The 16,632-nt window shown below is 50.2% G+C and overlaps 2 protein-coding genes and 1 long non-coding RNA gene across 8 annotated transcripts; 2 read left to right on the top strand and 1 right to left on the bottom strand.

Moving 5' to 3' along the window:
* Positions 1–5,135: 5,135 nt before the first annotated feature.
* Positions 5,136–12,341, top strand: CUEDC2 (CUE domain containing 2). Of its 5 annotated transcripts, XM_069098827.1 has the most exons (10): positions 5,154–5,291; positions 5,724–5,898; positions 9,417–9,499; positions 10,045–10,188; positions 10,441–10,502; positions 10,601–10,743; positions 11,198–11,377; positions 11,574–11,635; positions 11,836–11,896; positions 11,983–12,341. In XM_069098827.1, the coding sequence occupies exons 2-10, from the start codon at positions 5,872–5,874 to the stop codon at positions 12,127–12,129; spliced, it is 909 nt and encodes a 302-aa protein (XP_068954928.1). In that variant the 5' UTR covers positions 5,154–5,291; positions 5,724–5,871; the 3' UTR covers positions 12,130–12,341. The 5 variants fall into 5 exon arrangements, with proteins under 5 accessions (XP_068954930.1, XP_068954928.1, XP_068954932.1 ...); XM_069098829.1 differs by lacking the exon at positions 5,724–5,898 and having other exon boundaries at positions 5,136–5,291; XM_069098831.1 differs by lacking the exons at positions 5,154–5,291; positions 5,724–5,898 and adding an exon at positions 5,357–5,381.
* A 246-nt stretch (positions 12,342–12,587) lies between these two features.
* FBXL15 (F-box and leucine rich repeat protein 15) lies at positions 12,588–14,927 on the bottom strand. Of its 2 annotated transcripts, none has more exons than XM_069098833.1 (4): positions 14,802–14,927; positions 14,340–14,493; positions 13,558–14,091; positions 12,588–13,024 (listed from the first exon to the last, which is right to left on the bottom strand). In XM_069098833.1, exons 1-4 carry the CDS (start codon positions 14,840–14,842, stop codon positions 12,959–12,961), a joined length of 795 nt encoding a protein of 264 aa, XP_068954934.1. In that variant the 5' UTR covers positions 14,843–14,927; the 3' UTR covers positions 12,588–12,958. The 2 variants fall into 2 exon arrangements, with proteins under 2 accessions (XP_068954934.1, XP_068954933.1); XM_069098832.1 differs by having other exon boundaries at positions 13,586–14,091.
* Positions 14,418–15,825, top strand: LOC138169411 (uncharacterized). The gene is made up of 2 exons (XR_011170346.1): positions 14,418–14,557; positions 14,782–15,825. It is a non-coding gene; the product is annotated as an uncharacterized lncRNA (long non-coding RNA).
* Positions 15,826–16,632: the final 807 nt, after the last annotated feature.

Here is a 16,632-nt window from a genome sequence, read left to right as displayed (position 1 = left end):
GAGGGGGAAGAGGATGAGAGAGGAGCAGGGAAGTATGAGAGGCCATAGTGTTTTGGAGTCAGACTTTGGTTCAACTTCCAGTTAGTCGTTTGACTTACCAGCTTTATAAATCACTTACTGTCTCTGGGACTCAGTTTCCTTAGCTATAAAAATAATTGATTGGATTAGATGTCTGAGGTCCCTTCTAGCTCCAGTATTCTAAGATTCTATTAAAAAGGGATTTCCCAGAAAGATACTTTCACTTTCCAGGGCTATTCCAGGGGACGGGGCAAGGGAAGGCTGTCAGGCTGGGGAAGGAGCCAGTCCTGCCCAGCAGGAAGTGCTGCAGCCCATTCCCTAAGAAGTTGTAGGGGCGGTGGCCTCCTCTCCCCCACCCCCTCAAGCCCCGCAAAAGCTGAATTCAGCAGGGCATGGAGGGGTGGGGGGTGGGGGGATATAGGGGGGATGGACAAAACATCCTGCTTCTTCCTGTGGTACTCACCCAGGCCTCCCCTGGCTCTCAGGCTCCCTGGCTCTCAGGCTCCTTCTTGCCCAGGCACTGAGCCCTGGCTCATCCAGCCTTTTTAAATAGGATCCCTTACCCCACCCCCCCTACCCGCCTCTGCCTGCTCTTCTGAGAAAGGAGGAAAGTGTGGGAGGACAGGGCTTTTTGCTTGTAGAACCCTTCCTGACCCCAGACCAGGGCAAGGATACAAATTCCCACTGGGAATTCCCACCCCATCCCCACCTCCCCCCACTTGCTTGGTCACCCCCTTAGTTGAGACCCCAGTCAGATGTGGTCCTCCTCGGGGTTAGGGGTGGGTAATTTGTGTGTGTGTGTGTGTGTGTGTGTGTGTGTGTGTGTGTTGTGCTGAACTTTTCCAACTTCCCTCAAAATTAAGGAAGTCTGTATTTTTTGTTTTTGGGTTTTTTTTGTTGTTTTTTTTTTTTGCTTTATGGAGGGGGGAATGCAGGGCATTTGGGGTTAAGTGACCTGCCCAAAGTCACACGACTAGTAAATGTTAAGTGTCTGAGGCTGGATTTGAACTCAGATTCTCCTGATTACAGGGCTGGTGCCACCTAGCCACCCTAAAGTTAAGGAAGTCTGACCCACATCTTTCTCCCTGTAATTTAAACGTCAACTTGAGCTAGAGAGCAATGCCGCCGCCTCTCCCCACCCCCTTCCCTAAAGAGAAGTCTTTATTGAATTTGGTGGAAAGTAGGTTAGACTAGAAAACAAAGGGTCTGGATTCAAGTCCCACCTCTGCCACTAACTGTGACCTTAGGTAAATTGCTCCCCTTTCTGGTCCTGTTTCATTAACTGTAAACTGAGGTAATCAAAATAACTCACGTATAGACAATTTTTACGTGTATCCTTAGAACAGGCCCACAAAAGTAGCTGTGCTGGCAACCTATCTCAGAGTGTGGTGCTAAGAATAAAATTTAAAAAAGGAAAGTGAGAAAGCATGCATAGGTGAAGAACGATGGTTCTTATAGTGAATGGAAGGCTTCTGTCGGTCCTTGGGGTGGGATGGAGATAAAGACTGGAGCCTGGGGCCACCCAAGATCAACACGGCTTCTCAGCTGGAGTGGGAAGGGTGACCAACCACTGGACTGATCTCCTTGAGTCCTTGTCGGAGGAGAGGAGGGGATATGGATGCTATTTTAAAAAAAAATTTTTTTTGAGAGAAAAACTGAGGCTCTAGTGTTTGTGGTGGTGGCCTAAGGAAACAGTGATTTGTTAGTCAGACAGGAATAGGAGTTAGGAGCCCAGGCCAGGATGTCTCCTTAAAGCCCCTAACACTTGGGAGCAGGGTAAGGCTCCAGGGTCAGAGGTTCCTTTTTATATCTGTGAAATCTATTCTCCAGATCCCCCATCTGAAAGGAATTGTCCTGTCCCATCTCCTAGTCCAACCAACCAGAAGCCTTCCCTCCCCAGTGCTTGTTCAAAGAAAGTCTTTAATAGGAGGTTGGCTTAAGGGAAGGGAATAGATCAGAAGGCAAAAGAGGTTATTTCTGCATTGAGATTCAAGGTGGAGGGGCATCATTCCCTCAACTTTCCTAGTAATCTAGAAGCTGGGGAGTTAATTTATTTTATTTCTAACCCCTATTCTTCTAGCTCAGCAGAATGGGGTAGGGGTAGAGAGAAGGTGGAGGAGGGGAAGATAAAGGGGGTTGGTGGGGGTGGGAACCCATGGGGCCATCTGGAGAGGAAATGGGAAAGTTCTCGGAATGTGAGAGGCCTCGTCATTAGGGATTGTGCAATGAGGAGGCCACTTCAGGGATTGAGGGGGTGTTACTGGAGGGTTGGGGTAGACCTTTGGAGGCCAGGCTGGGGGGAGGGCAGGGGTAAAGGCAATGAGGGCAGATGAAGGTCAGGGGCTTAGTACCTATCCCCTCCTTGGGGCCCATGTTTTGGCTGAGGTTCAAAGCTAGAAACCCCTTGTTCACCCTGCCATTGTTCTTCATGGGTGGCTTCCCTGTTTTATGCAGCTCCCAGCTGATATAAAGAGGCCAGAAGCCAGGGACACTGCCATTAAGTCTAGAGGAGGGAAGGGGAAAGGCACTAAATGAGACATGTAGGAGGGGCAGAGGGGCTTAGTTTGAGGAATACCACACTTGGGTTCAGTGGCTCCTTTTCCCACCTATGATCCTTTGTGGGACTCAGTTTACTCATCTGCAGGAGATTGGTGCTAGGGCTCTCCTACCTGCCTCCTGTTGGTAAAGGATCAGGGACAACCCCTTTTGCTTGTGGGGATTTCCAAGAACATATTTGACAAAGGTGACTTTTCCCCCTCCCTATGCACTAACAATTGACTCCAATGCTCTCTCATCTGTCAGTCAATAAACTAAAAATTAGGTGCCTACCACTGTGTTAAGCACTGGGTTTAAAAAGAAAGGCAAAGACAGTCCCTACTCTCAAGCTCATATTCTAATGGACCCCAGGTCGCTCTTCTGCTGTTCAGACTTGTTTCTTAAAGGGGTAATAAAGTCAGGGGACTGGAGTGAAGGGCCATAGTGACTTTGGAGTTCCCAGCTCACATCACAGGAGAAGGAAAGCTGAGCCAACCAGAGGTAAAAGAGGAAACTCCTGACATCCCCTCCCTGAGTCACATACAGGGCTTCCTGATTCTCTCATTGATATCCACCATTGTCCCAGACTCCAAACCTTCTCTAGAAAAGGTTGTCGCTGTTCTTTACTTCTTGATCTTTCCTTGGGCAGGGTGGCTCTAAGCCTTTCCCCAACCCTAGCCCTGGCAAAAATACCTTTTCTGGGGAAGCCCATGATTTTATCCTAGCCCTTAGTGCCCCAAGGACTAAGAAACCCAGGCATCCCAGAGCCCAGGTGTAAGAGGTGGGGAAAGGACTGATGCCTTTTCAGTAGGGAAGAGGGAAAGGGGAAACAGGCATTTCTTCTTCCCCTCCTATATTTCACTTTGAAAAGGTTGGCCCAAGGGAGGCAAGCCTGGAAGTACTGAAGGAGAGAATGGGAATCTGACCCTGGGCCCCTTGTTGGTAAACAAACCCAAAACCTAAAAAAGTTTTTAGAAAGAATTTTATTAAGTAGGTTTGGCAGAGGGTTTTTTTTTTTATTTGTTTGTCCAGTTGTTTCAGTCGTGGTGATTCTTCATGACCCCATTTGGGGTTTTCTTGGCAGAGATACCGGAGTGGTTTGCCTTTTCCTTCACCAGTTCATTTTAGAGATGAGGAAACTGAGGCAAAGGGTTAAGTGATTTGCCCAGTCACACAGAGCCAGAAAAAGGTGTGGCTGGCTCCCCTCACCCCCAATTTCTGTAAGTCTCACATTATCTATAATTCAAATAAGGGTACAAGTTGAGTGACCTGTACATAGGCAGTTTCCCAAAAAGTCAGTTTCCTTAAGTTGTTTGAGATGTACATCAGCAAGTAAATATAAACATTCAATAAAATTTGAGTAGATGTCAAAACACAAGCTATTGGGCAAATCCAAAACACAAGCTTTGAGTGGAATCCCAACTATTTCTTGCAGTTATCTCTGGCTCCCCTGGAGGGTCTCTGGAGTCAGCATGACCCATACACATCCTGAGTTAAACACTATCTAGTCCACAAGGCTAGATTCAAACAATATTCATAAATAATAAGGCATTTTCTCTATACCCTCTGGCCTCAGACCCCTAACCAACTACCAAACTATATTGGATAGATTTAGGATTGCAGAATTTGGAAGCATACTATAAGAAATAATCTATTGTAACCTCTTCAATTTAGCATAGGGAAATGAGACTAAGAGAGGTCATGAAGACTTATAGATATGGAAGAGAACTAAAGAGATCGTAGAGTCCAACCCTCTTACTTTACAGAAAAAGGAACTCAGCCCCGAGGAGATGAAGTGACTTAATCCAGGTCACACAGAGGTGATATATTAGAAATAAGATTTAGGTTTTAGAGGATAGGGTTTGAATCCAAGTTCTCTGGTTCCAAAGTTAATGCTTTTTTCCACTGGACTGAGACTTAGTTAAATTCACAGAGCTAATAAGCAACTGAGCCATCAGGATATGAATTTAAGGTTTTGGCTCAGTTTCCCTACCTGTAAAGTAAGGGATTGAAAGTGCAGTGTTCTGTACAAAGCAGAAGACAGCTAATCAATATTTATTGAATTGGATTTGATTAGGTGGTCTGTGAGGTGGCTTCAAGGGCAGGTAGGTGGCAAAGTAGATAGGGTGCCTCAGACACTTTCTAGCTGTGTGACCCTGGACAAGTCACTTAACCCTGTTTACCTCGGTTTCCTCATCTGTAAAATGAACCAGAGAAGGAAAAGACAAACCACTCCCGTACTTCTGCCATGAAAGCCGAAAACAGGGATAGGAAGAATCAGCATGACTGAAGAACAAACCCTAGTGCCTCCTTTACGTAGAAAGAGGAGTGGAGATGGAGGAGAGGAGCAGAGGGCTAGGGATGGGGGCACAGCTCTGGATCTGGAGCCCTAAAACAGTGGTTCTGATCTCGGGTCTTCTATTAACTTCCCGTGAGACCAGAAGTCACTTAACGGCTGTCTGGGCCTCAGTTCCCCTATCGGTAAAATAGGTGGGTCGACTTATGGGGACCCATTTTTGCACTGGATGAACCAGTGAAGAGGTTGCACTAGGTGACCAACTCTGACGTCATGACCTCAGACGCAGGGAAGTCCTCACAGTCCCCCTTTCCCTTAACAAAGATGGCCGACACGGGGCCGCTCTAGGCCACGGCGCGTTTCTCTCGGTGGTGCAGGCGGGAACTGCGCTGCTGCGCGGGACAAGTGGCCGCCTGCACCAGCGCCAGCGCCGGGAGAGCAGGTGACCCCCAACTCCCCCCGCCGTTCTCGTCCCTGCCCCCTGCAGGGCCGAGCCCAGCCTAGGGACCCGGAGACCACCTCGCGGGAGGAGGTGGGAGCCTAGCCCCGGTGGTGGGGGAGGCCTGAGGCTCCGTGCGCGCCCGGGCCGGGACCCCCCCCTGCGCGAGTGCGGCCTTAGGGCCTGCGGCCTCTTTCCTTGTCTGGCACCGCGGGCACCCTCCTGACCCTCCCCTCTCCTAGCCCCCAGTCTCCATTCTCCGCCCCTTAATCTCCCGTAGCCTCAGTTTCTTCATCCATAAAATGGGGGTGGTTAGGAGCAACATCCCTTGTGAGGATCCAGTAAGATGACGCACATAACTCAGTTTGCAAACCTCCCCATCTCCGGGCCCCGCCACTTAATCTGCCAGCCTCAGTCTCCAAATCTGTAAAGTAGGGGCGATAACGGAGCCTCCCTCCCGGGATGTTTGGAGCACCTAACGAGACCACTTGTATGAAGCAGTTTGCGAGCCTTGAAGTACTGTGTGCATGCTGGCAGCTAGACGTCCACCAAAGGTCTCCGTCTCCATCCTCACCCCCCTCCCATGTGCCTCCATTCTCATCGGGTCGTGGTGAGGATCAGAAAGTTCGCGGGCCTTAAAGTGCTCTGAGAATTCCAGCTCTCACTATTGGTCCTGCAGACGCGGCGGTCCTGTCCGTCCTTAGCCGCACCTCCCTCTTCATCCCTGTTCTCCCATGTCTCCACTGTCACGTCCGTCCTTATCCTCGTCCCCATCAGTCCGTCACTGGTCCCCGCTAGTTCTCATCTGTGTGGGGAGGCCTGGGCTTGGCTCTGGGGTATTGTCTGCCCCAGCTTCCGCGGTGAATCGGGAAGGACCGCGTAGGATACGGAGCTGGATAGCTGGGGGCTCAAAGTCTGCTGGGGGGCATGATGCTCAGAAGTGAGGCGAGGCCCTAGTGTGGGCCGTCGGGGTCGGGAAAGGCGTCCTGGGAGAGGCTGGCTGAGCCGGAACCTGGATGAGAAGGGACAAACTTTGAGGGAGCTCGTTTGGCAGATTTTTTGAAGATGCTACCTGGTTTGCAATAAATTCACATCAAGCAAACTTTTTTTTTCTTTCTCCAGGACCGACTCCTTTTTTAGGTCCTCTGCTGGGTAATTTGGGGAAAAACTCCTAGCTGACAATTTATAAGAGTATTTGGCTTCACAGGACTATGAGAATAGCACAGTGCTTTATAGTCATTTGATCCTCACAACCCTGTGAAGTATTCAGATATCATTAGTCCCTTTTTATAGATAATGAAAGTGAGGCTTAGATTTACTGGACTTATTCATAGGCTTAAAGTAATTATTTCGGAAATCAAAATTTGAGCCTAAGTCTTTCCCTATTTCAAGTCATTCTTTCCACTACATTGTGCTAACATCATAGTCTATATAGAATACCCTGTGGTATACTGGAATATTCTTTCCAATCTTTTGAAGGTACAAGAAGCCATTTTTAATGTGAAAATATGGTGAGGACACCCATACACATATAAAAATAGTTGTGTCTGTTTCTTGGGAAAGTACATGAAGACATGAGAAAACACTACAAATTCAGTAAGAGGTTTTTTAGATTAACATTGTATTTTATTATTCCTAACTGCAGTGACCTATACTTTAGAAAACATGTACATTATATATTCAGTATGTAGAGCTTTTATGCTTACTTATATTTTCACAGACCCCTTGCAGTGAATTCCCACACCTTCCAGAGAGCCTTAGCCAACAGGTTGAGAACCCCTGCGTTCTCAATGGATCTTCCTTCCTTTTTCTTTCTTTCTTTTACTCTTGCTCTTTTTCTTCCCCCTTTCCTCTCTCTGTCTCCTGGCTTCTATCTTCAGCAATGAAGGTCCTGTTTTCCCATCTCAAACCCATTTTAGGATTGAAGAAAACAATCAGAAAAATGAATAAAAAGAGAATAGAGCCACTTTCTATTTCAATCTTCTTATTTTACAGATGAGGAAACAGGCCCAAGGGAAAGAAACGTCCTTTTATTATTTTTTTTTTAAAAATCAACTTTTCAAAAGATCACAATAAGTTAGGGCAGAAGCAGTTCTCTAGAACCCAGGTCTCCTGACCCCAGCCTGGTCTTTCTGTTGACAAGATGCTAATTTTCAGGGCCTCAGAGACAGGGAAGAGAAAAACCTCCCCCAGAAATTACATAATTTTTGCCTCTTTATGGTTTCATAGCATAGACACAGGTTTTCTCCCTAGCACAGATTCCTAGGCAAACGACAACAGTCAGAATTTGAGGGTGAGCTAGCCCTGGGGCCAAGTGTCAGTCACTCCTAGAAGCTTCCAGAGTAAGCAGGCTAAGGGTGGGAGCTTTGAATATTAGGAAAGCAGCTCCTTTCGCTTTGATGGACCTGTGCTGAGAGAATCTTCAGACTCTACCTCTGACCAGAAGCTTAGAATCTAGAAGCAGGGTGACCCTTCATCGTTCAGGGGCCTGCCCTCAGCTCCTTGATTTTTTCAGGAGCACACCAGCTTTCCTGCACCAAGCTAGTTTCCTGAACTGTAAAATGAGGGGGTTGGACTGGGTGACTTCCGAAGTCCTAGTTCTAACATTTATGGCAATCTGTTGTTGTCAGGGCTCCTCTCCTCAGCTTCAGACTCACCCTGATGCCTCATCATTGTGTGGTAGTGAGTCTGGGTTCTTCGAAGCACACAGGGCCCAGGTTTTGGCAAGTCCTGCCAAGTTAGAAATGCTAGGAGTTTGGGTCTAGTGAGTTTACTCTTGAGTTGTCTGATAACCAGCTGGAGTTTAGAGTCATCATTGGGCTGCCCTGGTGATGGGGTTGATTAATTTTTTGACTAGAGCAGCTCTTAAAGAAGACCCATTGTCATTTGACCTGTCGTGGTAGTAAAGTGAGGTATATACCCTGACAAGATTGCCGATTCTCAGATGTGACCTTATGATCACAAGGGGCCTAGTCGTTATCCCACCCAACTTCATTTTACAGTTGAGGAAACTGAGGCCCTGGGAAGCAATGTGCCCAAGGTCACATAAGGAATAAGTCTCTGGCAGGATTTGAACCCAGATCCTGTGACTGTACCACATTGCCCCATGTTTTCATTGTTCTACAAGGAATGTACAGATTGATTGTGTCTCCCCAACCAGACTATGGGATCCAGAACTGTGATTTCTTTTTTTCTGTCTCAGAAAACTGTAGCTGATCACTAAGGAGGTACCTTAGTAAAGACTTTGTCATTGATAAAACTGCTGTTAATTACCTGCCTCAGAGACCAGGGTGATAACTGAGTGACCCTAACACTTGGCTGTTGGTTAGTCCACAGATTTGTTGAGCATGGAGGCCCTGATAATTTTCTCTTAGCCTCTTCCTAGACTAGAGACAAGGTCTAAGCAAAGGATGTTAGGCTCAATCCAAGCCTCAGCTGAGGGATCCCTTTGGAGTAGAGAGAGGAGAAATTCAAAAGTCAAAGGCCCAGACTGGTGGGATGGGTAGAGGGGTACTATGATGGTGGAGAGAATTTGTGAAATAACTTCTCCAACCTATTTCCATCCTCTGTCTTCCAGAAAAGCTCCTTTGTCTGGAGGGACTGGTGGGTGGCTCTGGGATTCTGTTGTAGGTGGGTCTGTGACTCTGAGCCTTCCCGCGCTGGCCTCCAGACAATGGGGACACTTGTGATCAGGCTCTCAGCCAGATGGGTTTTGAAGGGCTGGGATTCCACTAGCTCAGAAGCATTTGACCCTGGGGCTTCTGGGATTCTAGCCAGGGGGGGTCCCTCTTGAGGGCTGGTCTGGGGGAGGGGCCCACTGCCCTTCAGACCTCTTTTTCCTCAGAGACTGGGCCCCCTCCACTCTTCATCCCTGAGGAAAAGGAGAAAGGTGAGAGAACTTTAGGGATCCTGTACAGAGCTGGGTACCCAGTCTCCAGGGGAGCAGGGGCTGGGGGGGCTGAGACCCTGGGTAGAGCAAGACTTGGCAAAGTCATCTAGCTGACAGATAGTTTAATGAGAAGTGCTTAGGAAAAGACTGAAAGTGTCCCCCAATACCAGTGAGGTTAGTGAGCAGTAGCAAGGATGGAGAAGACCAATGAGGGCTTCATATCTTCTCTGCTCCTTCAGGAGAGAGCAATGGAACTTGAGAGGATCATCCGAGATACATTAATCAGCTTTGCCCAAACTCATGTTCCAGATGTTGATCTCAGGTATGTGCTGGCTCCTTGACCACCTCTGGTAGTGCTTTTAGAGAGGGTGGCTTCTGTGGTTAGAGCTGTTTTTGCAAGGTCTGCAGTGGCCTCTCTCTCTGAAAAGGCAGTTGGGGAATGGAGAAAGGGTTATATGCCTTGATGTGTCCTCTGTAGGGCACCTCCCCAGGTCCTCCTAAGGAGGAGACCTTCTCCTCTGAAGGGAAGGATCACCTTGCTGTGAAACTTTCTACTTGAATGCTTGCCTTTCAATTTACTGTAAAGATGAATAGACTGAGGCTGAATGTGAATAATCTGCTTAAAATGGCATGAGATGCGTAGGGCAGAATGGGGACTAGAAGTTGGGGTTGAAGGAGAGGATTGTATAGCCTGTGGCACTCTGCCTTCCACATTTGCCATCTTAGGGGAAATGAGATCCAGCCCCAATCTAACTGCTCCTTCACTCTTTTTGAGAGAAGTCTCAGAAGTTGGGGGCCAGAACTGGGGGCGTGTGTGGAGCTATTCTTCCACAAGAAGCTCCACTCCTCACTATCTATCCCTTCCAGTGGCTTGGACGAAGTTGTCTTCTCTTACATAACTGGGGTCCTGGAGGACCTGGGTTCTCCAGGGGCATCGGATGAGAGCTTTGACATGGAAGCTTTTGCAGAGATGATGGATGCCTATGTGCCTGGCTTTGCCAAGATCCCCAGGTGTGACTGGGGATTCTTGTATCCTCCCTTCCCAATCCTTGATCCAGCCCTTTCCTTTCCAATTCCAGATCTTCCCTGGGCATGCTGGGGGCTAGCATGCCCACTTATCTTGGGATGGGAATGGGTAGGATTGGGGGAGCACGGCTGGGAGGGGAAAGGAGGGAAATCAGATGACAACCCCAGGGTTCACTGGGGTGGGGTCTGAGTAGAGGACAGAGTGACTTCCTCACCCTGCTCCTGCTTCCCTCTCAGCGGGACAGTTTGTGACATGATGTTCAACCTCTCAGGCCAGCTGAGTGATGCACGGAACAAGGGTAAGTTCTGGACTGGGACAGAATCAAAGGAATGGGTTTTAGAGCACCTATCTGGGACTTGCTCCCCTCCCTGTGACCATGTACTCTGTGCCTTTAAGAGAATGTGTGTCCCAAGAGGCAGGAAGACAATGCTCCTACTTCTCCAGAATGTCTCCAGAGCCTGGGGGAAGGCACCCAAGAGAGAAGGAAGTCTCAAGTATATGCCTCTACCCCACTCCTAAGGGGAGGCACAGAGGCTAAGGTATGGGGATGGGTGGGAGTGGGAGAGGGCAATGAGAATTAGACCTGAATGGTGGGGAAAAGGAGGGGGCTTTTGAGAAGGCAGTCAGGCACAGCCTAAAGAGGGATGAGAACTCAGGAAAGACTTAGATTCAGATCCCATTTGTGACACTACTGTGAGACCTCGGGCAAGGACTTTGCCTTTCTGAACCTTAGATTCCTCCTCTATACAACAGATATAATACTTGTAACTCCCACATATTTGTGAGCTATTGCCCTTTGTGTAGACAGCAACCTACCTTTTGGTATTGAGCACCTACTATGTGCAAAGTGCTGAGTATTAATGGGGGTGTGTAGGTGGAACAGGTGCCCCCAGTCTTATGCCTTTGGGCGTTATGTACTTGTATGTGTATGTGGTATTGGGGAGAGATTATGTGATCAGTTTCTAGGCTTCATCACCTGGTTCTGACTTGCAGGAGGTCTCTGAAACTGATGAGCTCCAGGCTGGGATACAACTGCTCCTGGAAATGTTCCCTTCCTGCACAGTGGGGAGAGCACAGCGGGCACTGTCCATGGCTCGGGGGGACCTGGAAGAGGCTGTTCACATCATGGTAGAGGAGAAAGTGGAACCCCAAGCCTTAGGCAGCAACTCAAAGGTATATGCCACAGACACCCCCCACTCTTGGTTCCCTGGACCACTGATCAGGGCTTCTTTCCTCATTGTGGCCAGAGATGGAAGGTGGATGGAGATGATGGGGAGAGATGGGTATAGACCCAACCCAGGGCTGAGTGTGGTAAACTCCACCCTTAGGTAAATGGAGAAATGGGCCCAGATTCTGCTTTTCTTTCCAGGACACTTCAAGGTTACAAGGAGCTCCCAAGAAGGAAGAACTGAAATCCTTTATTCTACAAAAGTGAGTTTTCGGGGAGAAGGGACATGGTTAGATTGAGGAAGGTAGCCCTACAGGGCTTATCTTAATTAGCCCACTAGAACCTTCCCACCCAGAAGGTCTGTACTGGGGCTCCTGGTTTACCCCAAGTGCCTCTGACCTTCTCTCTAGTCCATGGGGAGGATGTCTGAAGAGACATACTAACCACAGCTCCATCATGGCAGGTACATGATGGTGGACAGTGAAGAAGATCAGAAAACTCATCGGCCTGTGGCCCCAAAGGAGGTGAGTAGGTTGGGGGTGAGGGACAACGATGACTTCCTTTTCTGGGTCAAGGCCTCCTGTTCACCCCTGATCTGTATTCTTAACAGGCCCCTAAGAAGCTGATCCGGTACATTGACAACCAGGTGGTGAGCACCAAGGGCGAGCGTTACAAGGACATTCGGAAGCCAGAACCTGAAGGGATGAAGTCCACTTACATCAGTCTCAAACCAGCCCGGAAGTACAAGTTCCATTGAGGGTCCCCACCCTGGAGAAGTTGAGGACTGTGGGCCAAGGGGATTCTGAAGGAGTTGGGGATAATGGCCCCCAAAGCCAAAATAAGTCAGCTGGGCTAGTCCTGCCACCAGGGTCTTCTTGGCTAGGGATTTATGAAGGCTGTTTTTCCCAAGCCAAGCTTAGTTTCAAAGTCTCTCCTGAAGCTTCTTCATTTGAGTAAAGTGGCAAGAGTGAGGCATGAGAACTCATTATTTGTCTCTAAGGAGGTGGGCCTGGAATGTAGTAGCTTATGAAAGAAGTGGGTTTATCTTTCCTTAGCCCAGATCAGGTATGATTGCTGCTATCCTCATGGACTTCTTATTCCTCATCAACTGAGAAGATCCTTATCTGATACCCCTTAGCTTTCCCAACCCTCCCGGTATGGGGATGATCCTGTTCCTCTATGTCCTCTCCCCAACAGCAGCAGAACTGCCCCACATTCAAGTAGAGTCTTTTATTTCTATCTTTCCCCAGAGAAAGCTGCCTACCCTCCCCCCCAAGTCTCACTCCATCACTTGTTTCTCTTTCCCTCTTCCCCTTTTTCCCCAAGCTGGTGACATTATCCAGGCTCCATTCAAGTTGGGGGTAAGGAGACAAAGGTGGAGCCCCCCCAGTGCAGGGTGTTCCCAGATCCACAGTCCAGCTGTGTTCACCAAACCCCCAATCCTCCACCAGTCACTGATTGGTCAGATTTGCAGATTGACAAAGGGAGCAAAGCCCACAACATCCTGTAACAGGACAAGGGCCCGCTGCAGGGGTGGTTCCACATCAATGTCCACACCACGTTTCCTCAGGGCACTCAGGCTGGACTCAGCTACATCGTGACAGTGACGTACCCGAAGTGAGCGCAGCCGTGGACAATACTCTGCCAAGGTCCTGGGGGGGGGCAGGTAAAGAGGGTCTGTGAGGGCCAGGAGAGGTGCCCTCTCCAGACAGGCAGGAGGGGGACTTAGTGGTCATCAAGCCCAGCCCCCTCGTTTAACAGGCCCAGAGAAGGACAGTGATTCCCCTAAGGTTACAGAGCAGGTCAGTGGACAAACAGACTAGGGAGCCCCCAAAAGATACTGGAACTGCTCTTGAACTAGAAGAGGAAGACTTTGGTCATTTAACAAGTAACTGTATGAGCATGGTCAAGCCACATACCTCTGAGCCTTTTCTTATCTGTATGTGCAAAGAACTGACTCAGAATCATAGAAACTCAGATTTAGAGAAGCTCAGAGATTGTACAGCACGGATCTCCTTGCCAGGGAGGAATCCCCTCTAGAATGCCTGCTAGGGTGGCCACCCAGCCTCCACTTACTACAACATCCACTGACAAGATCGCTCCCAGGGGGGTGGCTTGTATCATTTGTGGACAGGTCTAATTGTTAGTAAGGCCTTCTTTTCATTGAGCTCCCTATGGCGCCCACCTGAAGCCCCAGCCCCTGGGCCCAGCACCTGATGGCATCACTCCGCACTCGGAGACAGCCGGTGAGGTCCAGGTGTTCGAGCTGCGGGCAGCATCGGGCTAGCTCTTGCACAGTGGCATCCCCCACATTCGCGTTGACAGCCAGGGAGAGGGATCGGAGCTGGGCCCCGCGGTGCTGCGCCAGGTAGGTCACGGCCGTGTCCCGCAGCTGTCGGCACGCTGTGAGGTCCAGTGCCTCTAGGCAGGGGCAGCGGTCGGCAAGGCCCCGCAGGGCCAGCCCATCCACCCAGTCGCAGTGGGCAAGCGAGAGGCAGCGCAGCTGCGCGCAGCTCAAGGACAGCGTCACCAGGGCCCGGCGGCTGAGCCGCCCGCAGCCCGCCAGCCCCACGCGCCGCAGCCCGGGGTTCCGGCTCAGCACCGGCTCCAGGTCCTCATCGGACAGCCAGTCACGGCACGACTCCAGGCACAGCTCCTGGAGCCCCTCCGAGTCACGCAGCAGCCGGCTCAGGGCTGCCCTAGGAACCTGGGGGCCCACCTGGGGAGGTGCCCACAGGGCTCACACCTGGGTCCTGGCTGGACAACCGGCTCCCACCGCTAGCCCGCCCACCTCCTCTCCCCATACCCCCGCACCCCAATCCAGAGTCTAACTAGAGGAGGTCCTACTCCCAGGATCCAGGATCCTCGCCTGACCTGGGGCAGGTTCCCGCCTCTGTCCGCACGCCCCGCCCCCCCAGACCCCGCCCCAAGGCCCCGCCCCGAGGCCTCGGGGAGGGGCGGAGTCACCTGTGCCGAGTCGAAGCTGCGCAGGCGCGCCAAGTGCAGTTGTACGAGCGACTGGAAAGCTTTGCTGACGCGCTGCAGGTGAAGCAGCTGCCGCAGGGGGACGCGGCTGAGGATGTGCGGGAGCAGGACGTCCTCCCACGGCAGGTCCAGGAGCCTGGGGCGGGGACAGGAGTCCGTGCCCTGGCCATTCCTACCCCACGCCCCACGCAGTCCCCCAGGTTTGGGCAGGGTACCCCGAACCTCACCCCACGCGTGACCCCATTGCTACCCCCCTCCCCCGTCCTTGTCCCCATGAATGTTCCTCGGTGGTCCCCTCCACATTCCCATGGTGCGGGGCTGTAGGACTGTCTCCCTGGGGAACCCTTCCTTTCAGCATCCCTTCATCCCGTATTCAGCTTGACCCGGTCCTGATGGTGCTGGTGGGGGTGTTCCCCTTTCCTAGGCCGCTCCCGTGCTCGGTACCTGACGGCCCCCGGCTCTTGCTCCCGGTCGGACGGCTCCATCTGTAGCCCCGATGTCTGTGCCAGTCTTCGTTGCGCCTGCGCAGTGCTCTCCTCCAGTGACTACGACGCCTAAGGAGCCGCCTAGCAGAGCCGTCAGACCTGCTCAATCGATCGCCGTTCCCCAGAGCGTCCTCTACTTAAAGTCTCTCGGCTGAACCCTGAACCCGAAGTGGAGAGGGCCGGGTCCCATGGCTTTAGGAAGGGATGGCGGGTGCAAGTACGAGAATGAATGTCGCGAAGCTAGTTGGTCCAAAGAGATTCGAGGCGGAACTGTCCCTGGATCCGGAGCCTGCTTAGCCCCTGGACTTTTTGTGCGGCTAGGAGCACAACCCTAACAGGGCCTCGGCCCCTGGTGTCCCCACCCCAAGCCCTAGCAGGGGTAATTGGGAGAGGAGCAAGGTCTTACACACTAAGGATGGAGATGATTCGTGTGGGCTCTCTGTCTCCTCGTCATTTGTCTAGTTCTGCTCTATCTGGTTGACCCTGGACAAGTTATTTACCCTTTTAGAGCCTGAGTTTACCAGCCTGTAGAATAGGTGTGGGGCGGACAAAATGATCTATAAGGACCCTTACAACGCCAAAATTCTGTTGTATGGATCAGTTGACATAGGCAAGTCGGGCTGTAAGCCCCCCAATCTCTGTCCCTGTCTGTGAGATAGCCAGCAAGGGAGGAGGTGGCTCTTATTGAAACAGTGGGACTATCACTTCCCCTGTACCCATTCCCCAACGCAAAGGACTAAGACTTCCTTTTCCACAACATTTCTGCCACACAATTTCTGAGTTGTAAGGGTCTTTACTGGTCAAATAGCTTCTAAGCAGATAAGTGGGTTCCAGAATCTTCTACAAATGTTGTGTCCCCTGATTAGAATATAAACTCTTGTAGGTTAGGGACTGCCCTGCTTTTGTATTTGTAGTCTTAGCCTTTAACACAGTGCCTGGAACTAGTAAGGACTTAATAAATGGGGTTTTTTTGTTCGTTTGAAGTGACTCTCAGAGTCATGCAGCAAGTTTGCATCACAGCTGAGATGAGAACTAGGATCTAATGACTCTTAAATTTAGGACCTTTCTGCTATTCCACATTACCTCTCTTCTCTGTGTCTCTATTGATGTAGCAACTGAACATATTGGGCACACAAGAGGGCACTATTAGGACAGATCAAATGTTATTGCATCCATCTGCCTTCTCTAAAATATGGGAATCACATTTTAGTGACTCTTTTTGTCCTTACAACACCCCTCATGAGATGAGGACATTTCACAAAAGTGTCCACTTTGAATGAATCTGTGGAAAAAACCAAGACAGTTCTCTTGATGCACAGCCCTGGGTCTCTCTCTTCTATGAGTCACACTGCTTTTTCAAGGGGATGTTCCAGTTCTGTACCATGATGCTTTTTACTAAACTATTTTACTTTTGGCTAACAATGTTAGGAGGCAGGAGGCATCCATCTGCAGCTCTTTCCACTGTCTCCATTGAGAACACGCCTGGTGACCATGCTTAGAAACTTGTGGAATGGGCAGAACCAAAATCTCTTCATTTTATCTTCTGCCTATTCTGATTTCTCCAAGGACTGAAGGGCAACCCGGTCCTATTCTGTCCCAGATTGGGAGGGTGGTAAGGATGAAAAAACTGCAGCAAATCCAGCTGGGAGCTGGATGAAGTCTGCAGGGCAGTGTTCCTAACTAATCCCCCCTTTATATTTGGATCTCTCTGAAGACCTCACTCAAACAGAACTGACAACTGGGGCTGATGTAGGAATTGCAGAGTCTTCCCAACTTTCTATAGCCTAGGG

The sequence above is a fragment of the Petaurus breviceps genome, unplaced genomic scaffold (assembly GCF_028583685.1).
Source record: "Petaurus breviceps papuanus isolate PSGF00001 unplaced genomic scaffold, PetGlider_PUasm1.0 37, whole genome shotgun sequence".
Taxonomy (NCBI): Eukaryota; Metazoa; Chordata; class Mammalia; order Diprotodontia; family Petauridae; genus Petaurus; species Petaurus breviceps.
Note: the sequence above shows the minus strand (reverse complement) of the source record. Positions and strands in the feature narration are given on the sequence as shown.

Bases quoted from the DNA above. Each gene is read 5' to 3' on its own strand.
- CUEDC2 (XM_069098827.1), top strand. From the start codon at position 5,872: ATGTGCCTCCATTCTCATCGGGTCGTG. The intron at 9,500-10,044 runs GTATGTGCTGGC...TATCCCTTCCAG, and splicing joins GTTCCAGATGTTGATCTCAG to TGGCTTGGACGAAGTTGTCT. The intron at 11,897-11,982 runs GTGAGTAGGTTG...TATTCTTAACAG, and splicing joins GGCCTGTGGCCCCAAAGGAG to GCCCCTAAGAAGCTGATCCG.
- FBXL15 (XM_069098832.1), bottom strand. From the start codon at position 14,842: ATGGAGCCGTCCGACCGGGAGCAAGAGCCGGGGGCCGTCAG. The intron at 14,494-14,801 runs GTACCGAGCACG...TCCCCGCCCCAG, and splicing joins CAAGAGCCGGGGGCCGTCAG to GCTCCTGGACCTGCCGTGGG. The intron at 14,092-14,339 runs GTGACTCCGCCC...GCACCTCCCCAG, and splicing joins GCAGCTTCGACTCGGCACAG to GTGGGCCCCCAGGTTCCTAG.